The following is a 27,460-nucleotide window of genomic DNA, read 5'->3' on the forward strand; positions in this document are numbered from 1 at the left end:
TGGCTTTTAATTTCAGGGGGGCCACGCGCGTCTCGTCGACCGCCCCCCCCCCCTCACATCACGCGCGCGGTGAATAATTGCGGTGATCAATGGCATGTGCACAACGCTTCGCGGCGACGGCATTTGAAACGGGAGAAGGTTATGCAGGCTGCTTTGGGGATTAGCACCCGCGTTGCCCGGGAAATGGCGGAGAACCGGGGGGCGTGAGGCGTGAGGGTGCTTGTATGCCACACCGAGAAACCCAAGGCGGTGGTCTCCTTTTGAACGGGATATCAACGCAAGGACCACTGTGGTGTTGTGCTAAGGAGAAACACCGCACGCACATTCGATAGTTGCCTAATTCCCTTTGATAAAACATTATTCTTGGGGGACCATAGAGAAAATAAAGAAGGTGGTGGCAAGCGGAGAAATGTACTTTTCTACGTCACACCTAAAAATGAAGCCACCCTTCTGATTGGTCAATAGGATCGCGGAAAAGGCGAGACCTCTTTGAAATTTAAAAAGGAGCGGGAAAGGTTGTAAGGTTCCCTTTTAATTTGGCTCTAAAAACTTGTAACTATGATTTTTTATGTTTCAATATGCTTTTTTATCCATGTTCGGCTGTAACTGAAAATAAATTTTAAGTTAAAAATATATATTTCATATAATAACAACTTTTATCTCGACTCGTCCCGTTTTGAAGGTATACCATGTTAAATTACGTTCTGTGCGTCAAAAAAGCAGAAATTGGAGAGTTATGGTAACTAATGTTCAATTATATGACTTTCAATGTTAGTTTGAGTGGTGATGTAGGTCTTGAAACAGATAGGTATCATTAAATGTATGAAATGTACTTTTTTTTTGAACAGGCGCGCCAGTCCGTGTACGTTTCTACGTCACAGCAAATCTTCAAGAAGGCTGCCTTGCCACCACCTTCTGTATTTTCTCTATGTTGGGGGACAGCCACGAGTAGCACAAAGAAAAAAGATTGGTAAAATTTCCCATTCCTTCACGATGTATTTTACACAGCGTGAATTCGAAGTCAATTATGCCAGAGGAATGGTTACCTGTACCAGTATTTGGTGACGTTTACCTTCTTTTCTGGCAGAATTGACTCTGAATTGACGCTGTGTGAAATACAGTTTGAAGGAATGGTAAATTCTACCAATATTTTTTCTCGGTGAGTTTTCTTGTAGATCGTATGATTAAATCAGTACCCCAGATTCAATAGGTACATAACTCACATTTTTTTTAAAAAAATCGAGTAAGTGGAGTTTTCAAAATATTCATTAACGGTTCCTTGTGGGTGGAAAATTCGTAGCCCTATCTCACGACAGTCATGAGCTACAGGGTTTCAAAAATGACATTTTACGTTGGAATCAATAGGGCCGACGAGTGGTTTTCTCCTGATATCTTGAAAAGGCTAAAATGGAGTTAGGTCCTTTTTGGCTCTGGGGTACTGAAATTGAGAACAAAGTTCCCTCGAAAACGTCAAGAATGAAACTGATGGATAAGTTTCCCAGAAAATTCAGGTTTTGTTATAGAAAATTTGGCAACGTCTAAAGACTCTTACGGCGTTCTTCCTTAGCACAGCAGCGTATACAATCCAGCCAAATGTATGAATATGCAACGTTGTTAGGACCCGCTTGCAGTTAGAGACATATTACCTTCATTTATCATTTTACGTTCAAAATTCCACCCCTTAACCTACTTTTTCGGTAAGAAAGGAGTGTATTCTGACAAGACAACTGATAGACACGCTGAATTATGGGAATAAAACCTCTTTTTGATGGGAGTTCGTCATCTCATTAGCACGAGTAGATGCACAAAGCGTGTGTGGGATATGAGTATCTTTGTTGCTTTAGTTTTGAAATAGCGATGTGAGCATCGTGATTTTTAGAGAAACTGTTCGTGCCTTAAATATGTCCTTGTAGCATGAACGGTAAATTAATGGTGCCATGTGCTTTTAGATCCTCACAGTTCAGTCCGCCATTGCGCCACGGTTGAAATGGTGAGTTCCTCAGAATCAAAACGCCTTCACTCGCGTGCATATGCAACACCGACATCCGTGGAGCCCGAATAGTTGCATTCAGACTATATAAAGAAGTCCGTAAAACTTTTGTCGCATGCGATACTAAGAGAGTGTTGCATGTTTTTTTTACTCTTCAACTTAATTCCAGCGTGGCCGATGAAGTAAACTAATTAGTGAATCTTATCGTGACATTGTCGCAATTTTCCGAAAAATGCATCGATGGTTAAAATGTACTTCAACGTCGCCGCTCCTCAAAATCGCCAAAAATTAGGTATTTGAGCACGATTAGTTTAGTTTCTTTCAACCTACTTTAAGGAGTCGTCCTTTGTTTAGATTTATAGTGCGTGCAGCATAGCGGAAGTTTAAAGTCCAAAAATGCACATCAATCTACAGTCAGCTCAGATCCTCATGAGGCAAAACGCAGAGCTTGTAGAAAAAAAATCTAACGTTACTGATTGCTTCAGTCTTTAAATAGGAGGGCCAGTTGGACAGGTTCATAAAAAAATAATCAATGACGAAGTATCAACAAGTTCGACGAAGGGCGAAGGTAAAGGTCAAAGTTCAACGGGCGGCAACCTAAAATTCCCGGAATAAAATCCTAGGGTTGGCGTTATCAAAAATTGTGTACATTTTTCTTCTTTAATTTTCTTTTATCAAGGAATTTTCTCAATTTTTAGCCGTATGAATATTAGGAACTGCTCACTTTCTGCCGAGCATTTTTACAATATTCGACGGATTCCGTGTCTCAAAACAGGAGGTGATTAAATATTTCAGATTCTGAGCTTTTAATCATCCGACTAATCCGTCGCACAGTGGATCGAGTCAATAGGAGAGGTCGGACAAAATTTGGAAACTTTAAAAGCTATTGTAACTCCGTTTATAAAAAGTGTGAGGTTCTAAAAGTGGTTCCATTGGTTTTTTCGTGAAATTTTCCCAAAAGATCACCCCTTAAAACTTAAAATGTGACGAAATAAACATCAAAATTTGCAGTTTTAGTCCAAGATGTCACGTCCGACCTCTCTCATTGACTCGATACACTGTGCGCCGCGTTGGTCCGCGGTCCGCAGAATTGCACGATGCGTGATTTATTTTCATAAGAGGCTTTGAAGTTACCACTTATCGACGATACGCCCACGGTTTAGAAATTTTAATTAAAAAACATCCCTTACGCTGTTGGAAGACGTTGAGACTACATCTATGCAAAATAGGTACAGTGTGTCTGGAAAGTCCTCATTTTTACTACACTCTTACGTGTTCGCTTGCTTCAGGTAAAAAATAATTTTTATGTACGAGGTTTTTACACTTAACTTTTATAGCTTAGGTTTGACTCTTTTTTTATCAGTGAGTTTGATGATTTTTATATGACCTTAATGAATCTGTGTGTAATAAGGGTTTATGATCTTGTGTATTTTTTCACCTTTTCCTAATCATAGTTTAGGTTTATTGCCTTGTATATTTTCCCTATTTTGGTCATTTTTCTCAATATTAGTAATTTTTAGATTTCCTATTTTGGTAACATCATGTTAGATCGAGTGAAATTAAGTAATTTTACGTTCACTCATCTCTGTTTGCGTCGATGGAAATCCTTTGTTATGATTTATTTTGCTTTTCTGCACTGTGAAAGTGATGGAACGGATGGTCCACGTATATGAACATGTCAGAAAGTGCAATTTGGGCCGCGCTTAGCAGAAAGGAACCAAGCCACATCAGCTATTGCCAAATTAAACTGGGCAATTTAGTTTTTTACAAGAGAACGTGTGTGCGAATTCTTTTGAAAACGGAATTTGCCTCGTATTGGGCAGAAAATTCACTGAAGTTTGCACAAAAATCCGCACAACCGTTTTCATGTAAAAAACAAATTGCCCAATCAAAGGCAATAGCTGATGTGGCTTGGTTCCTTTCTGCTTACGGTCCATTTAATACTACCACGAAGTAGGCATCAATTAATGCATTATTCAGTTTTTCACTCAGTTTACATTTTTCTGATTGCTTATTGTCAAATGTTAGTAGAGACGCTAAGCACTTATGATGCACCCTGTATAACTTATTCTCTCCCTGAATAATTTTCAAATTTCCGCATATTTCATGAAAGTACGGAGGCACGGCGTGCATACTTCATAATTCGAAGGTTTGCTCGCTTCTCTCAAGAAAGGGGTTCACTACTCCTCCCACAAACTAAAAACATTTGAGATCAATGTCAGGCTGGAACTAAAATTTTCACATGCCAAAATTCCAGCTTTACATGAGACTGCTTACCGAAGTTCCTGCATCCTTTGGAATTGTTTACCGAACTTTGGGAAAGCGTCGCGCGTGCTTGCTCACAATACAAAAAGACGTGGCTCACTTTTCACTCCGGCATCTTTAAATATTACATAAATTCCACAGTGCACCCTTTTCTAATGAGTGTTCCCATGATTTAATGTATTCGTATTCGCAAAAACATGTCTCCGCATTTCTTTGAAATGAGTGCCATATTTGATAGGTATGGAGGATGAAAGATATGCCGTGCTACAGCTGAATCCTGAGGTTTCAGGACATTTTGTCAACGATTTTTTGTCCGCGCACCTTTTTCGTCCAGTAGTTTACGCCCACACGTAAAATAAGCAACGGTGACTTGGTCCAAGCGTTATATTTTAGTCGGTATGTAAAATTATATTGACAATATGGAAATGAGAAATTGAGAGAGAAGGAGGTGTTGTTATGGTTGCTCATTTTCTAAATGAAATTTTATTACTTTCTCCTTTTCAATCATCTTTTTAAATTGTCATTGGTGAATATTTGGTTTTATTTCTATCCTTAAAATATTCGATGTACAATATACCATATAAATGTATAGGTACTTTTTTTTTATTTTTTAAATTTTTTCTTTACGAAATTATTACTTCATTTTGAAAACATTTTTATTTTTAAAACGTGGCAAATATTCTACAACCTTTTCCAAGCGACATTAATCTCAATGAGCCGCAGTTGTGCCGACAGAAACTGCAAAAATGAATAAAAGAGGAAACAAAAACCAAGAAGCACGCAATCTTTAGTTTTAACCCATTTGTACATCGATCTTTTAGAGTCAAATACGTCAAATTTTGAGCTTTTCGTTGCGCGTACACCTCTTTATTACTTTCTCCTTTTGAATCATCTTTTTAAATTGTCATTGGTGAATATTTGGTTTTATTTCTATCCTTAAAATATTCGATGTACAATATACCATATAAATGTATAGGTACTTTTTTTATTTTTTAAATTTTTTCTTTACGAAATTATTACTTCATTTTGAAAATATTTATATTTTTAAAACATGAAAAAAAACCAGAAGCACGCAATCTTTAGTTTTAACCCATTTGTACATCGATCTTTTAGAGTCAAATACGTCAAATTTTGAGCGTTTCGTTGCGCGTGCACCTCGCTGCAGCCCCAAAATGTAAAAGAAAAAATTAAAGTGCTTTGGAAATAATTAAATGTGACACAGAACCACCAATATTTAAAAACACATATTATATTATTATTCTCCTTCGATAAATTGATACATATTTTCCCCCATCAATTTAAATGAGAATACTCAATGCTGAGTGTGCTGACATTTCAAAATCATGCATTAAAAAACGCTGACTATGCGAGTATAAATATTAAAGCCTAACAGAGCGGAGTGGCGTGCTGCCAGCTCGAGAGGCTCACTGGCGCCTACAAACCTAAGTGGATACTTCACGCATTGCACAATGCTTGAAGTATCCACTTAGGTTTGTAGGCGCCAATGCGCGTTTTGTGCTGGCTACCCGCCCGCCGTGCGGCGGCGCCTGAAGCAACTATTTCACAACAGAGGTGTTGCACAGTATTATACGAAATTGAACGTATTAAGAATGACAGGCATCCTTTAAAAGTACAGATCTTTCCTCGCAAAATAAATTAAGATACTTATCATACACTGGAAAAAAAGAGGCTTTAGCTGCGGCAAATATAGAGGTTTATCCGGTCCAGGTATAACAAGGTGGGAATTTCTTAAAAGATAATTAAGTCCTGTAACACCAAAGAGGTGTAGAGAGTTTGAGTGAATTTTGTCTCATGGAATTGACGCTCCCCCATTTTTACCAAAATTCTCAACTATATATTATTCTCCGTTGGACCAAACAGACAAAACAAAAAACAAGCAGTGAACTCCAACACAATGTGTTGATAAGGCGCGTCATTAACTCGCACATATCAAACCCTTTAGTTTTCATTTACAGAGATTTCAAAAAAGGCAAGCAGCACAACAAGAGAATTCACGATCCAACACTGCAAGGTCAACGACGCACCCTTGACGAGACCGTGTATTGTGAATCTAGAAAGCTATTCGAACAAATTTAAGTTTTTTGATCTGCCTCAAGCAAAATCTTATCAGATTCTTGAAGAAAAGTGCTACGGAAAAATTTAAGCGAAGAAAGGAAAAATTCTGTCGAACTCCTAGAAGATAAAGTCGATTTAAAGGTATTTTGGGGCTAAAATACCCAAATCACCGGTATTATAAATCCCGTTATATTATTGAAAAGAAATTGACTCGATATAAATGCAATTGTATTAAATATGTCTTGATTTTGTTATTTTAATCGCCTTTTCATGCAAAGAAGCTCAACCATGTCCAGGCTTTATTCATTCATGAATTGAATGTAAGCAATCCACATCCCGAAAATCTACCGATTTGCCGTAAAAAATCGCAGAAACTTGATATACCAGGTCGATGTACCCACTCTTTGAATTTACCAATCAATTTAGTGAGTGCACGTATGTGAAAGTCAAAATGCTATAGTCATTTTGGGTGCATTCATTTTTCATGAAACAATTGTTAGTAATTTCAATCCCGAAAAACCATAAATTTTCCGTATAAAATCGAAAAAATCAAAATATGTCGACTCCCTGACGTGAAAATTAAATTCTACGTGTGAAAATACTTATGTATCGATATGCTGAACAGAATGCTCGCATCTCCTCGTAATTTACAAACCGTTCCTATACTCATCTCAAAATGTTTCTCAGAGCTTTGTGTTGTAATCAGCTTCCATTTAAACTCCGGTTTGATGGCCGAATCGGCTGCCCAAAAAGCAAGCCATTTTTGAAGGGCTCTATGAGAAATTCGTGATATTATCAGCTCTTAGGAAATCACCCCATGGGTAAAATTGCTGGTATAAATTTTCGAGTGCTTAAAATAATTGTATTCAAGAAACTAAGGCATTAAACTATGGAGTCAATTTCGTTTTAATAATATAACGGGATTTACTTGTCTTCAGGTCAAAACTCATACAAGGAAGCCCCGTGCAAGAGGCTAATTTTTTGTAATTTCACTCAATTTTTTCTCCTTTTTATAATTGAATTGCTTGTCACATTCTGAGGTCAATCATATTAAATTGTAATTTATACATTCCTTTTTTCCCCCTTCATTTTATTTTTTGTTTGGAGAAGTTTTGTTGATTTCTTCGGATTTCGAATACTGTAACTTCTCTTCTATTTGGCCGATTTTCATGAATGAGACCTCTTTTAATTCGTGTTTTAACGGAGAGGAAGGAAAAAATTGCTAAAAACTCGCGAAACAATTTTCTTTGAAAATTGGACGAATCCTAGCGTGACGGTGAAAGACCGTATTCGATAACGGTTCGATGTATCGTTTGGTTCAAAACAATAGAACATAACCTCAAACCAAACTGCAAGGATTTTAATTGGATAAGCTGAAAATGAGAAATTTCCTGACAATTTCACTTTGCATTGGCATTTGGTACTCAAAAGAATAAAAAATCTGTTTCAAAAGATCCGTTCTCTCAGATTTCTGAATTTACTTTTGAGGCTATGTTTATGTTTTGAACCAATCGATATCGATACAATCTCACCCGTTTGATGTATCGAATACGATCTATTGGGCGAGGGGCTGAGGATCGTCGCTTGGCGACCGTCATTAGCTATTGTTCGTCGAGACGCCGACGCAGTGAGCAGGAGCGTGGGGAAGAGAAGGGTAAGTGGATTCCTGTATGAGCCACGTTTAGCTAATGGTCTAATGAGTCTCGAGGCTCATCACAGATTGCACTTACACAGATTGCACTATCAGAGCACGGGTACCAACTTTTGAAAATTATAACCGAGGTTACAGATCTGTCAAAGCAACGTTTTGAACAAAACGGAGGAGTTAAATTCTCATTCCGAGAGTGCCGACCTGCTCAGCCATCCTCGAATCAATTCGCTTGATTCTTCTTATATATGCATATTTTAAATCAGCGCGTCGCATTCTTAGGCTTTTTTTAAAAAAACCAAGTAACGTAGACTCTTGGTATTCACTGCACATAAACTAGAGACCCCCAGAATGAGAAACAACTTTAAATCATAATTATTGATGGATAAATAAACTTTTTACACGCTTTGGAAAATCTCAGAAGTTCGCGGTAGTCACTTTTCGGTAAGGAACTAAGGGACTCGGTTATTGTATCGAGCAGGGTTCGAAACGATCGCAAAGGCGGTATACTACGTATACGCGCCAAAAAACAATGCAAGCAAACCCTCATTCTTCCAAGACATTATACATTTTCATCCAAAAATGTCGTGAGCAATGGTCGTTTGTATTTACATGTGGGCCAATTAACTTTGGGTCTCAACTGGCACGTGGACCAAAACTCCCGTGCCGAAAAAACGCGTGGACGTAAATTACTGGAAAAAACAGGTGCGCGGACAACAAATTGTTGACGAAATGTCCTGTAATCGAATCCTGATCTTAAGATATGGTCGGAGGAAAAAATAAATGAGCAAGTAAGGGACGAAAAAAACGGGGGAGGGGGGGGGGAGAGATTCGGAGGGACCCTTTACACACCCTCCCGGGAATAAGAAAAAATCTCAGAACTGATGTGTCCCTATTTCTAGGTGTTTTTCAGTCTTCTGAGTGCATCTCAAAATGTTCATGTTTATGGGAAATCGCGTGATTACATTGCATTGTATGGATTTTTCCATCACTGTATACTATTCACATCAACACATTTTTCTTCCAACCAGGAAGCAGCTCAAGGAGCACTGATTGCAATTAGTTTCAATTACATGGAAAAAGTATTGCTTCTTCGTGAGAGTGTTGTATATGTTGCCTGCCCACAAATTGAAGGAGCACTTATTGAAAACGATTGGAATCAAATCGAAATATAACTTGCATTAATTGCTCGTTGAATTGCAAACTGCCTATCTTTCTGACGCGTGAAATTGATTTCTTTTTTGAATTTTTTTGCCAAATCGTCGTCTCCCGGACGAAGGAATGTAATTGCAATCCAAGGTTGCCAAAATGACTCAAACCATTCAATTTTGACAGGAATGTACCTGCGACCTGCGTATTACTCGTTGATATTTTTTTCATTTTCATACGAGATCAGAAGAAGAATCAGTGTAAAACTCACAATCAGTTAAAAATTTGCAATGCTGGAAAAAAAACACATTGGATCTAGAGTCTAGACTCTTAAAAACATCGACAAGAAAAAGTACTCTTGATTCAATCAGAATCTAGCTTAAATCAAGAACCAAGCCTCTTAATTTATGCGGATTTTGTTTTGATCTAAGCAAAAATCCGATTGAATCAAGAGTATATTTTCTTGTCAATGTTTTCAAGAGTCTGGACTCTAGATCCAATGTATTTTTTTTTCCAGTGAAGGAACTCTTCGTAAAAAGGTAGTTTGCACGAGGAAATGTGACAAAGTTGAAATTTAGATAGGTACGTTCTTTCACAAGGGAGACGATAAAATGATGTTTTAAGTTCGCAATTTCATGGTAAAACAATTGTGATACCACTGTAATAAATCGCGATTTCATTGCAACATTTTCATTGCACCGCGCTACTTGGGATGCAGAGGAGCACTCAGGATGAAACCTCGTTTCCGAGTAGAACGAGTTCCATTCGGTTGATGATGAAGAAGTTAGGCGAAGCATAATTCCACAGCTTTCTGTCGAGTTATCCTCGTCATAAATGAATGAACGAGTGATTGTTCACAGACGATCGTTCGCGGCTCATCGATCTTGCTCACCTGCCGCGATAATGAACGGAACAGGAGCGGCAAATCCGTCATCACGGGGTGCGCAAAACTTTTGAGAAGTTGACAGTTTCCTCCGGACTCGTTCGAGTTGCAGTTCCGCCACCCGCAGCCGCCACGATGCACCGAAATTCATCCTCCTTTCATTTGAAATTTATTTTCCAATAGAAACTATACAATTTCTTGCTTACCTGTAAAAACACTTACGTACATAAGGAAACTGATGGTACAAACGTTGTATTTCTCAACTGAGCCAGATATTGTAGCTTCGAATTGAGATGTTGCATGTGTGAGGAATTTGCGATTTGACTGTTGATTCTTAAGTAAAAGTTCGCAAGAAACACGATGGCGCCACTGGTTTTCTCTGAAATCAACTCCCAAGCTCAAAAAAGCTCTCAAGTTGAGGCCAAAATGGAGGGGATATCCCACCCTACCCTGAAAGTCCACCTCTACATCAAGACAAACTCTCCATGCAAAGATAGGGAGCAAATACATTAGCAGGGATGCCGTGCTTTCAGTTTGGGACTCCCAAAACTGAAAACACGGCATCTCTGCTAATGTATTTGCTCCCTATCTTTGCATGGAGTTTGTCTTGATGTAGAGGTGAACTCTCAGGGTAGGGTGGGATATTCCCTCCATTTTGGCCTCAACTTGAGAGCTTTTTTTGAGCTTGGGAGTTGATTTCAGAGAAAACCAGTGCCACCATCGTGTTTCTCGCGAAATTTTACATAAGAATCAACAGTCAAATCGCAAATTCCTCACACACGCAACATTTCCATTAGAAGCTATAATTTCTGCCTCATCCATAGAAACACTTAAGAGCATAGGGAAACTGATGGTACATACGTTGTTTCTCAACTAACAATGAGCCAGGAATTGTAGCTTCGAATTGAAAAATAAAGTCCATTAAACCGTCGCTCCTTTATGACGTAAGGGCGTATCTCGATTTCTGTTAGAGCCCCAGAAAGCGTAGATTTATATGTAAAACAGCGCTCATGTGGAAATTGAGATACGTCTACACGTCATAAGGGACGACGTAATGTGCGGGTGGATTCCTCTGAGATATCAGCACCGTATTGTCCTGCTAAGGAAAGAATGTCGTATGCCGTATGAGCCTTCAGACATCACCACATTCCCCTCGATCAAAAAGGACTTTACGGGGGAACTTGTGGATATTTTTCTTGAAAATTTTTAGACAATTTTCTTCGCAATTTAATCAAAACTATCTGAAAATTTACAAGGAAACTATGCATAATTTTCCTGTAAAGTGTATTTTATATCCAGGGAAATATGACAACTCTCGAATGATCATACGATGTTCTTCCTTCGGACGGCATTGCACCGCAGCCTCTCTTTGCATTTCTCGGCTTGTCAATTTGCCACGAATCGATGTTCCATTTTTCAGTCGTTCTTCGCTGACAAGGCGCTGATTATATTCGCGTGGGAAAATTGTTGACACATGAATATGGATGTGCGTACGTCCCTGGGTTCCTCCTGATGTGGAAGCTCCAGGCGTATTAAAAAGCTGGGGGATGTGCGTTTCCCCTCCGTGATTTAGCGCCGCACAATGGATCAAGTCGATAGAAGAGGTCGGACAAAATTTGGAAACTTTAAACGCTTATAACTCCGTTGAAACAAAACTTTAAGGTTCTGAAAGTGGTTCCATTGGTTTCATCGTGAAATTTTCTTCTAAAAGCACCCCTTAAGGTAAAAAATGTGACGAAATAAACATCAAAATTTGCAGCTTTAGTCAAAAATTTTAAGTCCAACCTCTCTATTCGACTTGATCCACTGTGCGCCGTGTTGATTTGGAACGCGTTTTACGGAGGAATTCGTCCCGTAGAATTCTATTAGATGACGTACTTCAACCCGGGGTTCGGACGTCTTTGATTTGATTTTGAACATTCTTTGAATTTGTTTAAGGATCGAAAATATGAACGTAACGGGGCACGGAGCCCTCAATTTTCACGTGAAAATCTTTTAAAAGAGTGGAAGACAAACACGTTTCCGCCTAAAATTCTGTTTGTTTCGTTATGATCAATAATTGTTATCAATTAATTTTAAGAACGGTGTAATTCATTTGTAATTCGTCCGAAATATTCTGGCTATGCTTATTCTCCATTTACCCTTCTCGTACCCATTTTTTGTAAGGTATTTTTCTTGCATTTGACTGTAGAGACAACTATACAGAACCTCTGTATTTCCTTTTTTTTCATCCATCAAACACAAAAAAGAAGAATGCATGACGAATGAGGGAGGTTGAATTACTTTTGTATGTTCTGGGATTCTTTTTTATTTTATGACATTAAGTTATTATTTTTTTCAGAGATTTGGTTGAATTAACCTAAAAATCCTTCATTCGAATTAACTTGAGTAAGGATTAAGCCACCATCAAACCTCATACTATTTTTAATGCTAACTAGGGGGCGGGATACGCCCCCTGACCACTTCGCGGTTTGACCTTCCAAGGCGCTTCGCGCCTCAAGCGTTAAGCGTTACTTTTATGGTTTTACATCATAGTGTAAGATATTGAATACGAGTAAATGTAACAAAACCCTTTGAACCTAAAAATTTATTTCCCTTTCCCTGAAATGTTCCAAGGTTATGATATGTTTTACCAGAGCACATATTGCAAGATCTAAAATCTGCAGCATCATACTTACCTGTTGGTATTATTGTTCTGTTTCAGTGCAATCAATCCTATTCTGTACAACGTCATGTCGTCAAAGTTCAGGGCTGCTTTTCGGGAATTCCTCATCTGCTCGACGAGGTCTTCACGAAATTCAGGCCAAGGTGGGAGCTCCAGTACGTTCAACCTGTCAACTATTCGATCCTTCAGGTCGTCACAGAATTCCGCAGCCATCAAGAGAACGGACGATCCTCAAATCAAAGACCTGGGATTTTAATAGTAGTAACAAAATGTTTTCAAAATCAACAAATTTTATTTCGAATTTTTTCAGTGATAACTTTTCAAATGTATATTTTTATTCTTTGTGAAAATAAAAAAAAATATTTATCGTTGGTAAAATGTTACATTCTATTTCGACCGATCGTTTCAGACAGCAGTTTGTTATCATATATTTTGCCGCCTAAAATCGCTCGTCTATATCCATTGGATTCAGTAAAAATAAGGGCAGCAGGCCAGACATTAATATCAGAGACTGATAGATAAGGTTTAAAAGTCTTGAAATTACGAGGCGAAGACAAACTTCAAAAAGACTGAGGCACTTAAACGTCGAATACAGATACAATACGGCGAGTGAGAAAAAGGTTACCATAATTTTCTTTCAAGAAAATTGCATCATTCGTGTTTAATTCATCATTGCACAAAAAAGTGAATCTTAAAAAACTACAGGAAATCATAAAATACCTGCAATTCTTCATGAATATAGATTTTAACAAACAAATACTGCTCCTCATTTTCAAATTCAATATTCAGTATCAATTGACATACATACTTTGTTATGATTACATAACATACCGTAGGCAGGTTGATTGCACTCTGTACTAAATTTTTAATTTTCAAAGACTATAAATCGAATCGAAATTTTCTTGTTTGAAAACTAAAAATTGTACGCCTCCTTTACCCGTTACACTGAAAAAGAAATTACAGGCCATATAGACATACCCTCCGTTCCGGACTTAGAGGCCGAAAGTTCCGGGTGCTGAAACCGCGACTTCGATCGCTCCGAGTGCTACGCCCGGAACATTCGGCCTCTGAGCCTAGAAAGCGGTCGGTATGTCTATATAGCTCGTACGTACGACTACAACGGCCGGAGGGTTTTTTTCTTTTTTTTCTTTTTCTTTCAGTGTAGTAATCCACAACTTCCACCCTATTTCATCGCGAAATGAGACAAGTCTAATGCATGAGTTTTTGCGAGCCCCAACAGCATAATTTTCCGGACTGCGTACGACAGCAAATAGCACATTACAAGTTTTATGTGGGACGCGGATCTGTTACGTTTTTCCACATTTCGGAAAGTATAGGTTGGTCCTTGTTTGGTCCCTTTTCTCTCGTCAAACGCGGTTGAGTTATCAACTGGGTTACCGGCTCCGCTCTTTCATCGTGCGCACCTAATTTTATTTGAACCCTCTCCCCTCCCCCTTCGTCTCGGCTGAATTAATTTTGAAGCCATTCATTACGGCAGCTTTGCAGACTCTCCCGTCCCTCGATTATAGGTATGTTGCGTGGCCCCAGTTATTTTCTTTTTCTCCAAGAACAGTGTGTTGCGAGAGATTTATACGGCTTTTGAGGGCGAGGAATAGAAATTCATGTTTGAGAATGCTTGGAGAGCCTCTCCGAAGCAACAAGATAAGTTTTCAAAGGAGACTGGCTCCTCTTCAAAGCTCGACTTATTCTTTTGGAAAGTAAAGGAATATTGCTGCAGAGGCCGAAAGTTCGGGGCCGTTGGGCCGTTGGGTGTTGATGCCTATCGAGAAAACGAACTTTCAGTCAGAAAGCTCCGGAGTTTGATCTCCCTCTAGCGTTTTCAAATTAGAGACTTACAGATAAAATCTTGATCAAGAAGGAAAACGAAGACAGAATATTAGTGCAGTGTTATCGAAGGTTCCAATGATAGTAGATAAGAATTCCGTCGCAATTTTCACCGTATAAAAACTCTTGAGAAGGAAAAAATTTAGCCTCCTGACTTTTTGCTTTTTAATTGCAGTTGAGTTTGTTGAGTTGACCCGTTTTTTTGTTTATTTTTGTGACAAAATGATGCGAAAATAAGTAAAGGATTGTTGTACTTCCATAGAATCCGCGAGAATCGGAAGTGCATTCCTCTGCTGACTTTCAACGTCATTGTCCTTGATGGAAATAAAACTACTTATCTGAATACTCGGTAACAGTTTACCTACCCTTGAGAAAAAGGGCTAAGAGAGGCTATACTTGATGTCCGCAAAATAGTAGCGAAGGCACTTTGCCTTCATTTTTGTTGTATGCAACAAGTGCATTCATCGAGTGTGAATTGTCGCATCCAAACACCAGCAATAACTGTACAATCACGTCGAAGATTCGTAAAGATATCTGATCACTCTGGGTGTAATTTACATTGAGGTACGTAAGTACATGAAAGCTACTATAAGTGCTCCTCTAACCAAAATTCAACTTTTGTTTATCACTTTTCGGAACGAATCAATCAAATGAAATGAAGATCACCATAATAAAGTGGAATAAATGTCCCTTGTTTCTTACGAAACTTAAAAGAGATGAACAATATAAAAACAAGCAGTGAACTCCAACACAATGTGTTGATAAGGCGCGTCATTAACTCGCACATATCAACCCCTTTAGTTTTCATTTACAGAGATTTCAAAAAAGGCAAGCAGCACAACAGGAGAATTCACGATCCAACACTGCAAGGTTAACGACGCACCTTGACGAGACCGTGTATTGTGAATCTAGAAAGCTATTCGAACAAATTTAAGTTTTTTGATCCGCCTCAAGCAAAATCTTATCAGATTCTTGAGGAAAAGTGCTACGGAAAAATTTAAGCGAAGAAAGGAAAAATTCTGTCGAATTCCTAGAAGATAAAGTCGATTTAAAGGTATTTTGGGGTTAAAATACCCAAATCACCGGTATTATAAATCCCGTTATATTATTGAAAAGAAATTGACTCGATATAAATGCAATTGTATTAAATATGTCTTGATTTTGTTATTTTAAACGTCTTTTCATGCAAAGAAGCTCAACCATGTCCATGCTTTATTCATTCATGAATTGAAAGTAAGCAATCCACATCCCGAAAATCTACCGATTTGCCGTAAAAAATCGCAGAAACTTGATATACCAGGTCGATGTACCCACTCTTTGAATTTACCAATCAATTTAGTGAGTGCACGTAGGTATGTGAAAGTCAAAATGCTATAGTCATTTTGGGTGCATTCATTTTTCATGAAACAATTGGACGGAGTTAAACAGAAAGGAACCAAGCCACATCGGGATCAAACCGAGAAAAAGAGGTTTAAAAGTTTGGCTCCTGCATAAGAATCAATGTAAAAGATAAACTTCAAATTCAATTTCTGCGAAATTTGCTCCAACAAAAACTTTGAATTCTTGGTGATAGATAGTAGAGCAGTGGTTGAGTTCAAAACCACTCATAACTCAATTTTTTCCGAAATGTGGGTTGGTTCCTTTCTGCTTAACTCAGTCCAATTGTAAGTAATTTCAATCCCGAAAAACCATAAATTTTCCGTATAAAATCGAAAAAATCAAAATATGTCGACTCCCTGACGTGAAAATTGAATTCTACGTGTGAAAATACTTATGTATCGATATGCTGAACAGAATGCCCGCCTCTCCTCGTAATGTACAAACCGTTCCTATACTCATCTTAAAATTGTTCTCAGAGCTTTGTGTTATTATCAGCTTCCATTTAAACCCCGGTTTGATGGCCGAATCGGCTGCCCAAAAAGCAAGCCATTTTTGAAGGGCTCTATGAGAAATTCGTGATATTATCAGCTCTCAGGAAATCACCTCATGGGTAAAATTGCTGATATAAATCGAGTGCTTAAAATAATCGTATTCAAGAAACTAAGGCATTAAACTATGGAGTCAATTTCGTTTTAATAATATAACGGGATTTACTTGTCTTCAGGTCAAAACTCATACAAGGAAGCCCCTTGCAAGAGGCTAATTTTTTGTAATTTCACTCAATTTTTTCTCCTTTTTATAATTGAATTGCTTGTCACATTCTGAGGTCAATCATATTAAATTGTAATTTATACATTTCTTTTTTCCCCCCTTCATTTTATTTTTTGTTTGGAGAAGTTTTGTTGATTTCTTCGGATTTCGAATACTGTAACTTCTCTTCTATTTGGCCGATTTTTATGAATGAGACCTCTTTTAATTCGTGTTTTAACGGAGAGTAAGGAAAAAATTGCTAAAAACTCGCGAAACAATTTTTTTTGAAAATTGGACGAATCCTAGCGTGACGGTGAAATGGTTAATGAAGCGTAAGTAATTTTGCGAGGGGCTGAGGATCCCGGCATCGCTTGGCAACCGTCATTAGCTATTGTTCGTCGAGACGCCGACGCAGTGAGCAGGAGCGTGGGAAAGAGAGGGGTAAGTGGATTCCTGTATGAGCCACGTTTAGCTAATGGTCTATTGAGTCTCGAGGCTCATCACAGATTGCACTTACACAGATTGCACTATCAGAGCACGGGTACCAACTTTTGGAAATTATAACCGAGGTTACAGATCTGTCAAAGCAACGTTTTGAACAAAACGGAGGAGTTAAATTCTCATTTCGAGAGTGCCGACCTGCTCAGCCATCCTCGAATCAATTCGCTTGATTCTGCTTATATATGCATAATTTAAATCAGCGCGTCGCATTCTTAGGCTTTTTTTGAAAAAACCAAGTAACGTAGACTCTTGGTATTCACTGCACATAAACTAATGAGCCCCAGAATGAGAAACAACTTTAAATCATAATTATTGATGGATAAATAAACTTTTTACACGCTTTGGAAAATCTCAGAAGTTCGCGGTAGTCACTTTTCGGTAAGGAACTAAGGGACTCGGTTATTGTATCGAGCAGGGTTCGAAACGATCGCAAAGGCGGTATACTACGTATACGCGCCAAAACTCCTTTCAACAGTTGAAACAAAAACTCCAGCCGTAAGAGTCGTACTTACGGGCTGCATAGATACCCGTTCGCTCCGGGCTCTGAGGCTGAAAATAAATAACATAGAAAAACAACTTTAAAAGTTTTATAATAGCGTACTTAGCACATCAAGCGATTAACATCCCTTTTTGCCGTTACGAATTCCGTTCTACCCCAATTGATGACGTGTTATTTTCTGTGTCTGCACTCGTCAACTTTTTCCAGACAAAGAAATGGGAACATGCCTAACTGTGACTTTACATTCTCATGTAAATTCAGTTGACAATACTGTCAGGGCGTGACAGAAACACATAAACCCGATGGAAGTTTGGTTAAACTGTATCTACGAACAAGCTCCGTTCTTGTAAAAGAGACATCATATGCGAGTTCCAAACACATTTATATTCAGGGAGGGTGAAAATGAGCGTATTTAAATGCTGCCAAGTTACATCATCGATTCTCAACGCTTGAACGATTTCAGAAGCTTTCGTGCCTAGCTGGAATTCAAAGCAATAGTTTCGACCAGCACATTTGCGGTGTAAAATGAGTATTATTTCGCCGGAAAATGTCGGAGAATATATAGACAAGGCATATAATTTAAAAGTTGTCATAGCACAGAAAACATTAAAAACTGGGTAATAAACGAAATTAAATTGAAACTTTTGGGTTTTTACATTACTTGGTTTCCTCTCTGTATGAGTGCGATCGGGATACAAAAAAACGAGACGGTGGAAGTTTTATAGTCTTTATATTTAATTTACATGGTAAATTATACACAATGTATTCTAAGTAGTGACTTTTGATCTACAGTTCAGTCGTTGTGACGTCCCAGTATTTGCTCATGCGACCTTCATGATCATGTTCTAAGGAATCGACGCTGTTCAAGGCGTGCCTCTCTCTCATCCTGGCGAAGTCGTAATCCAACTGACAGGGCATCAGTCTCTGCAGGCTTCCAAAATACGCTGCATTCGGTCCACCACTCAATTTTCGCGTCGGCACCAAATTTCCCAATGGCTGGAATGACCTGGCACTTCCAAAATGTCTGAAAATGAATTTTAAAACATATTCATCACCATGTGATATTGACAAAAGATTGTCCTAGAATCAGTGGCGTGGCCTAAATTACGATATATCGATTGTTATGCCATTTAAACCTATGGAAAAGGATCGATAAATAGGGTGTTCGCAGCGAGCACCTTAATAATCGATTCTTTACCATAGGTTTAAATGGCATAACAATCGATATATTGCAATTCATGCCACGCCACTGCCTAGAATGACTCCATATCGACAGTGAAACTCCCAAACCACGCGTCTCAGTCTGCAAAAATACAGACTTTCTGTCATAATCGATTCTTACATTGAAAACTACTCGACGTCAATTCTTAAAAACTTTCGTAATTTTTCTTCTCTGTGCGGGAAGAAAATTCTGTAAAAACTTCAAGGGATGATGCTGATTTGTTCTCCTCAGAACAAAAACGAATGAGGAGATTTGTATACATACACCGCAAACGAGGTACGTGGTTTGGGATTTTCTTTGTCGATATACATACACATTGAGGTCATTCAGTGATAATACTGCATGTGTCAGTGAGTGATACTGATTTACTAAATAGTTAATTATGTATTGCGGGTTTCGGACGGACGGGTGCATAGTGGATCGAGTCAATTAGCGAGGTTGGACATGACATTTTTTACTAAAATTGCAAATTTTGATGATGTTTTCATCACGTATTTTAAATTTTAAAGGGGGCTCCTGAAAGAAAATTTTACGAAGAAACTGATGGCACCACTTTTAGAACCTACCGGCTTTTAAAGGTTCTAAATTTTGTCCGACCTCTCCTATTGACTCGATACACTGTGGGGCGGAACTTGTTCAGGAAATCCCTTTCTTTACAATTGTTCTTCATGCGGGAAAAGAAGAATAGTGTCAGATAAGAAGTTCTATGCACACTAAAATCTCTGGCTCCGCAAATTGGATTACATTTTGCAATGCGGAATCACTGTTTTTGGCTAAACTGTATAAGCAGGGCCGGATTAAGGGGATGGCCACATGGACCGCGGCCCATGGCGGCAAATTTTGCAATTTTTTTAAATGTAGTTATAAAAAAATCGGAGTCAGAAAAAAAATTATCAATAAGAAAAGGGAACAAAATCTCTTTTTCCTGAGAGTATAGTAATTTATAATTTTGTCGTTTTTCGGTGATACAAGAGACAGCATCTTTAATTAGTCGGGTTAAGAGAGGAACTAAACACGCAATTTTGCGTGGAGCTCAGCGCAGGTCAGCATGTAACACATATTAGCGCCTACAAGACTGCATGAATACTTCACCCATTGCGCCAAACAGAGTGCGGTCACGCGGTCGGGAGCGGTTGGCGTGAAAAGCATAGCGCCTACAAGACAGCAGGAATACTTCACGCATTGCGCCAAACACAGTGCAATCAGCTCAGCGCGGCGCAGCGGCGGAAGTTAACATTATTAAACCACATTTATATTTGTTCTCTCATAATTTTTTGGTTCATTTCTTATAAATGGAGGATCTTGTCCACATAGAGATAGGTTTACGGAACTTAAGTTTCGCGTCAAGTTCCGTGAAATTTTGCTAGTAGTGTTGTCAGGGCTTTCGCAAAAAAATTTATCCAACACGAGTAGGTAAACGCGTCTTATGCACCCCTTTCCCTCCGGCACGTTCACTCGATGGTTTTTTATGATATTTCAAAACGAATTAGAAGGGGGCGGCAAAATACAGGCGGTCCATGGGCGGCAAGTAGGTAAATCCGGCCCTGTGTATAAGTACCTACTTGCATAAGGAAATTAATGGCAGCGTGTTGTTTCTAGAAGAGCCAGAATTAGTAATTTCCTATTGCAAAATATAATCCAATTATCATACTAAGAACATTTCTTCAAGATTTAAATACACATGGAAATACATCTTATCTCGAATGAACCTCCGAGTCGAATTATAACCGTCAAATCAAATATTCGCGTAACTTGAACGAGGAACACACATATCGCTGGAACGGGTATCTCAACGGGCACAAAGCTTTCCAAGCACCCGTGTAATAGCGAAGTGCCGTAAGTGCGTGCTGGGATGATCCTCGAGACACGTAAAAGCATGTACTAACCATGGCTCATACAGAAATCCACTTAGCGCTCTTTTCGCAATCACGGCAGAGCACCTCTTAAGCGAGAAGATGAGAAATGCTGAGCGTTGGTATTCGGCACGATGAACACTCGTACGAAATTGATGGCATTCCGTAACCGTAACCGTAACCGCAGAGGCTTAGGGTAAATAAGGAATTAATCGGCGAGCTTGACGCTTGAGCCTGACAGAGGAATTAATGGATGGAATCAGCGCTTCGGCAAACAGGGGTGGATTTGAGGAAGGCACGGGATGCGGTTCCGCGAAGAAAGCGCAGCGCCGAGACAATCGGACACCGGAAATGTTTCTACGTTTCAGCATGAGCCAGGAACCGTAAGAGAGAGGTTCCTTCCGCGGCTTAGGCTCGAATGTAGATAGACCTGTTTTGCTTTCAAAGCCTTCCCGTTGAATAAGAGTGGTCTTACAATAGGCAGTGTTGCCCATACAGAAGTATCGGCACGTAAGGGGTTCCAAGGGGATGGAGGGACGTAGGAGGCGTTTGTCTCCCGCGATCGCCTAAAAATAGGAGGAGCACGGAAAAAATTAAATTTCTGATTTAACAGTTCAATTGCTAAGAAAGGGTGACTGCAACGTCTCGACGTAGATTTTACAACAACAAAAATGGTACTTTTACCACTATTGTGAGCTAATTTAACCACGGGGGTGGTTAAAGTAGCATTTTTTGGTTGTAAAATATACATTGAAACAATGCAGTAACCTTTTTTTTTATTTTTAGCAATTGAGTTGTTAAATCAGCAATTTAATTTTTTCCGTGGGTAAAGAGAAGGAAGGACGAAAGAAAGAAAGAAAACAAGAAGGAGCGGAGAAAATAAACAGGAAGAACGCTTATACTGCCGTGCTAAGGAAAAACGCCGTGTGGGCCTTCAGGCGTTGCCAAATTTTCTTTGATAAAACACGAATTCCTTGATAAACTTATGAATATTTTTTTTCCAATTTTTCAGAGAATTTTGTAAGTATTTTGATCCAAAGTTCCTGAAAATGTCAAGGTAAAATTTCATAACCTCCCTCAATAATACAAATTTTATTGAAAGAAATTTGGCAAGTCTCAAATGCTCATACGGCGTTCTTCCTTAGCACGGCAGTATAGTTGGCAATTCTTTATGAAAAAATTGACTCAAACCGTATTTTTAATGTAACAAGGTGTAGAAATGGTGCTGGGTCCACACCATTTCGAGGGGAAAACAAAGCCAAGAAGTTCCAAAAATCATAATTAGAATAAATTTTTTGAACTCTAATGCGTACCAGTACGAAACTGTATTTTTAATGCTTCAATATTCGAAGATTTTATGGGGAAGCCCTACCTACGGCACGGGACCGTTTTTGCCTTCATTCCAATGACTAGGCAAAAACAGCCGCCACGAGTTATAATATACGCATTGTGAAGACCTTTTTTTCTTATTCTCCTTCTTTTAATATTAAAAATTCAAAGTTCGGATTTAGGGTGTCTTACCTGAGGAATGGTGTGGGCTGGGGAGTGGTGGAATTGGCGTGGGTGTCAGGGAGGTGCGAGACGCTTTTGGCCCTGGCCGGCCAGAGACTCGGCCGCGATGGACCCGGTCTCTTCATAAACCCTCGCGATAAAGTGTTCAACTCCTTGTCGAATAGCATCTGCGTGTTCTGTTCCAACATGTACTCCCAGCATCGGAACCGCTCCTCCGAAAGCTGATCGTCTGACCTGGAAAAATAACTTCCGTTATTTCCGTGACAAGAGAACAGAAAAACCAAGGCCATAGACTAATACACATGGTTGAAAACTAAGCACCGTAGCACATATCGATGGCGAAAGTGCGAAGACACGTATCTCCATTACAAAGTTTCAAAATTTCCGCTCCTATTTTATCTTTTCAAAAGGAAACTAGACAAAATTCGGCCATAAGATCGATATAGGATAGATCTCGGAAGTTTTCAAGAAATTGTGTCTTCTCGCTTTCCAAAGAGGAAATAAAGCGTGACAGAAAGTCCACAACGTCACAAATCGAGATACGTGGTTTTACACTAGATGGGCTAAATTTTGCCAGTAATGCAGGACTACGCGGAAGGTCTAAGAAAATAGATGAGGATTGCGCGAATAGAAACCTTAATATCTGGCTCAGAAATGTGCGAATTTAAAATGAAGTTAATTTAAGGTAGAAGTTTCGCAACACAGGAAAAAGTTGGAAAATAAACACATGTTTATGTTAACGCTAGTTTACGTTGGTTTTTTGACAAGTCATCAATGTCCTCTGATGATAAATGAAGTGAAAAGATTGAATAATGGTCGCGGGTATAAAGAACTTTCCTAACTTGTCATGGAAACAATATGTCATCGCGAGAAACGAGGCAGCGTTGGAATGCTCATACGGCGTCGAAACACATCATGGGCCTTTTAAGCTCTATAATTCGATGCCACGAGTATTCTAACGCTAGTTCGAATAATCGCGCCGAACACAGCGCGGCCGGCGTTAAAAGTATGTTAGTTAAGCCCATATGAGCGCCTACAAGACTGCATGAATACTTCTCGCATTACGCCAACCGCAGTGCAGTCGGTCAGTTGGCTTGAAACGCATATTAGTGCCTACAAGACTGTAGGAAAGTTACAAGACTGTGTATCATCGTTCTTGACTTTCTGCTCCAGTTTCTACCATAATTAAAAGGAGAATATGTATCCTCATTGTAAGATTCAGAAACTCTGATGATATTTATTTATTTATTTATTTATTTATTTTTTTTTTTGTTACATTAAAAGAAAATAAAACGAACGAAAATATCGCGTCGAAATGTTCGATTCTTTTATTTGAGATAATTTAGGTAAATTCGCGGAAACTTTTCAGAAAAACTGTGTGTAGCTTTTTAAAAAATAGTATTTCCCCGTTTCAAAATTTAGTCCTTATGTAAAATCTGGGAGACAGGATCCTGATGATCTTGAAGCAGTAGGATGAGCTTGATGACCAATCAGCCCAGGAAAGCTTTTTAAAGACATTTATTCGCAAAATGTTCCGATTTTATTATGTAAGGATTAATAGTCTGGAGCCATCGGAGTCAAGAAAAAACAAGCAGGAAGCTCCAACGCATTCGCGTCGGAGAGCGGCTCTGGCGACAGTAGTTGTAGTCAAGAATGAGGGCCTAGACACATTTTGTCACTGATGTACAATCCGACAACTGTCGATTCATGTTTTGTAACTTAGCAGATTTACGTAGCCGGTGTATAAATGTGTATTGGCCCTTGATATGCAGAATGCATGGCACTATCACTTGTTGTATACTTTTAATTTTGAAGGCTCTTTGGAGGTCCGCATCCTAAAAAATTTCTCCCACAGTATTTTTTTTAACTTGTCGTTGTGATTGGGCGCCAATTTCTTTCAATTGAGTGATCATCTTCTTTTTTTGTCAAATAACTAGTTTGTGCAACAATAAGACTGAAACTGACTGTAACTGAAATTTTGTCTTTTTAGATATTTGGTTATTTTGTATTTATTAGATTGTATATTTTCACAGCCCTGTGATAAGAAACTTTGGAATGCATGGTTGATAAGTCGTTTAGCGAGGCTGCAAAAAATTTGCATTTTTATATCTGAAATTGTAGGTAATGGTTTTGAATATCGAATTGCGATATATTACACGGTTAAGATAGGGCTATATGTCTTGTCGTAAGCGGCGACATAGAGTCGATGTCATTTCAATAATCGCCCCGATGGCCACGGTAGTTGTGTGCCGTCTGCCCACGTAGCAAATGGGAGGCGAAAATGGAAGTCATCAGTGCATCGGTGAGTGTTGAACGTGAAAATTGCGCGGGCCGCGCAAATTTCGCGATCATCGATGTGTCGGGGCTGAGCATCCATCATTTTCTATCTTGTTTTGAAGCTATGTGAGTTGTGATAAAGTACATAATTTTTTTGTATTATATTACTGTATAAATAGTGTAAAATTTGTACAGAACTTTGTACAAAATAGTTTCTTGTAAAAAGTGTGGACTACTGCCACGTCGTTTCCATACAAACTCCCAATACGCCGCAAGTACCACAAATGCCCATGTTAACCAAATCACCTCATCATCCATTTTTTAAGGACACAATTTTTAATTCAAATCAACTTACTTTATCAAAACTCCAATCGTTTATCAAATAACATATATCGAGTCATTTTAACAAAATCAAAGACGGCATAATATCATTTATCACACAGCCAAAAACCTAACCTAGAAACCACGATGTTTACAAACTCAAATTGGAGAACACTCATTGGTCCAATAATAAAAATTGATTTGCCGCCTTTTTTCTTTGCAAGCAAAACGTGTGAACATGTCTGAAAATGGGATCGGGCGTCAACACTCAACGATGCACTGATGACTTCCATTTTCGCCTCCCATTTGCTACGTGGGCAGACGGCATTAGACGTTTACGGTTTCCTTGGTAACCTTTGTTTGCTATCAGCTGATATCGAGTAATATGACTAGGAAGCTCCAACCCAGTGGTTGGAGCTTCCTTAACCGCGAAAACTTTAAAATTCAAATTTTCAAATTTTGAACGTAAAGTACATTTTTTCCATCACGAGATTAAAGCACAGACAAGTTTTGAATTATTGACTGTATCACCATGATTCCAAAAATACACTACACAACATAGCATTGGCTAACAATAAAACAATATGCAATAAAATAAAGTCATGACAAGGAACATAGCCGAAAATGGCGCCGATTCCCATTAACCAACGCGCGGTCTCTCCAATGTAACATGGTCCAATGATACTCCCCAGCTGGGACCGTCCGGAATAGCAGCTCTAGTGCAAGCACCAGAGCCGCTAAAAGCAAGGAAGATCTAGTGTATTTCTGAAGAGATAGGTCAGTAGATTGATCTTACTTGGTGGAAGCACTGCCGGAATCGTCTATATCTTCATCTGATAGCTCTGCCAGCGAGTTATCCATTGGTTTAATCTGTCTGGATCTAGGCCGAGGTTCATTTAATAAAATTGACTGGTAATTTGGGAAAGGTCTCATCTGAAAAAAATAATCGAAACTATTAAACGTCGCAAAACTCGATCAGAAATGGAGGAAAATAATAAGAATCGATCACGCAGCAGAACTGTATGTAAATGACAAATTACGGATGAATTCTTCAACTTTGGGTTACTGATCACATCATAAACCATTACACTAAAAATTAGGGTTCAAGCCATACATTACCACTAGAGTATCCGAAATCTGTTTTCCTTTTATCTTTTAATTCACTATAGCAAATTTAATTTACACACACTCAATATAGTTAGTCCACATATCGAGGACCAAATTGCAAAACCATATATGTCCATCGCGATATTTCAAAATTTCCGCGCCCATCTGAACTTCTTTAAAAACAACTAACCGTCTGCATAGCTTAAAATTTACACAGAATATTTTGCTAACAGAGAGGAAAAAATCAAAGAAGTTATAAAACAATTATGATGAATAGTTTTCAAAGAAAAAATGCATTATGGTAGGAAGCATGCAACGTCGCAAACGGAGATACGTGGATTCTCACTGTGGCCATCGATATGGAGTAGAACATCATTCACGTGCTTTGAGCATATTTAATGGCTCTTTGTCGGTTAAAAAATTCAAAATAAAATACTGTGCAATTAATGCATTTACTTTATCGGTATGGTAACTGCTTGGGTGGTGAAGGTGGACATCCCCATTGTAAACGGTCGCTTTTCCACTGCTCGTGTGATCACTTTGGCCGCTAGGAGAGGAACGATCGAAATCGTTCAGCACCACGTGCGGAATAGTGCAATCGGTAACATAAAATCCATCCTGAAGCAGAGAAAGGCAAGAAAAATGGTTAGTCAATCATTCGTTCCAAGACATTAACCAAATGAACGAAAAAAAGCTTACATATGTCTCTTTTCGGATCAAATATATTTATTTTCTCCTCATACGTTTTCCTGCAGCTGTCTTCCATATGGACGATGAAACTACCAAACCACGTATCTCGTTTGCGGTGTTTAAAAATCTACGCTCACATTTTATTTTTTTGAAGTCGACCAAGTCAATATCATTCCTTGAAATTTTCACAGAATTTTCTCCGCACGAAAAGGAAAAATCACAGAAATTTTCAAGACTGGACGTTAAGTAGTTTTTCATTTAAAAAATAAAGTATGACAGGAAGTCTGCGACGTCGCAAACCGAGATACGTGGTTTGGTAGTTTCACCGTCGATATGTATCAAATATCAACTGGAGGAGGAGATCTCACCGGTAGATGAAGCATCAGCCTCGAGAAGAAATTGTGGAAGTAGATGAACAGTTTCAGAACTTTCGAAGATCTCGAGTGCAGTTTCATGGCCTCGCGCCTCGCGGCTGAGCACCCTTCTTTCGCTACCCTGCGCTGCCGTTTCCTCGTGCCACACTCCCCTTATACCACTCTCCACCCCTTTCTTCAATGATAGGAGCTTCCGAAAATACTCGCGGTTCAGCACGCAGCTTTACAGCCCCTACGTACTGGATTACTATCCTCTTGATTAAAGAGTGCTGAGACGTGTACTTAAAGCTGGCATCGCGTGAAAAACGCACATAAGCACCGGTAGAATACAAAGAATGCAGTCTCTGCATAAGAGGGCGATTTAAGTTTTTATCAAGTAATATCAAAAGTTGCATCTTGCAAAAATACTAAACTAAAGTTGCAATATACGTCAGGCACATTAGTGGTAGTAGG

The 27,460-nt window shown here is 38.9% G+C and overlaps 2 protein-coding genes across 4 annotated transcripts in view; one reads left to right on the top strand and one right to left on the bottom strand.

Annotated features, from left to right (window-relative positions):
• The window catches only part of LOC109034077 (thyrotropin-releasing hormone receptor), a 61,676-nt gene extending 48,330 nt beyond the window's left edge, over positions 1–13,346 (top strand). The window contains exon 4 of the mRNA XM_019047012.2: positions 12,716–13,346. Within this exon, the coding sequence (XP_018902557.2) occupies positions 12,716–12,932 (217 nt within the window). The 3' untranslated portion in view covers positions 12,933–13,346. The remainder of the gene's footprint in view (positions 1–12,715) is intronic.
• Positions 13,347–18,364: 5,018 nt separating this feature from the next.
• Positions 18,365–27,460, bottom strand: part of Phlpp (PH domain leucine-rich repeat protein phosphatase) — an 88,657-nt gene continuing 79,561 nt past the window's right edge. For all 3 annotated transcript variants that reach the window (XM_019047163.2, XM_019047164.2, XM_072300076.1), the window contains 4 exons: positions 26,400–26,561; positions 25,633–25,769; positions 22,248–22,472; positions 18,365–18,675 (listed from right to left, as the gene is read on the bottom strand). In XM_019047163.2, the coding sequence (XP_018902708.2) occupies positions 18,438–18,675; positions 22,248–22,472; positions 25,633–25,769; positions 26,400–26,561 (762 nt within the window). In that variant the 3' untranslated portion in view covers positions 18,365–18,437. The remainder of the gene's footprint in view (positions 18,676–22,247; positions 22,473–25,632; positions 25,770–26,399; positions 26,562–27,460) is intronic.

This window comes from Bemisia tabaci, chromosome 4 (genome assembly GCF_918797505.1).
Source record: "Bemisia tabaci chromosome 4, PGI_BMITA_v3".
In the NCBI taxonomy this organism is placed as follows: Eukaryota; Metazoa; Arthropoda; class Insecta; order Hemiptera; family Aleyrodidae; genus Bemisia; species Bemisia tabaci.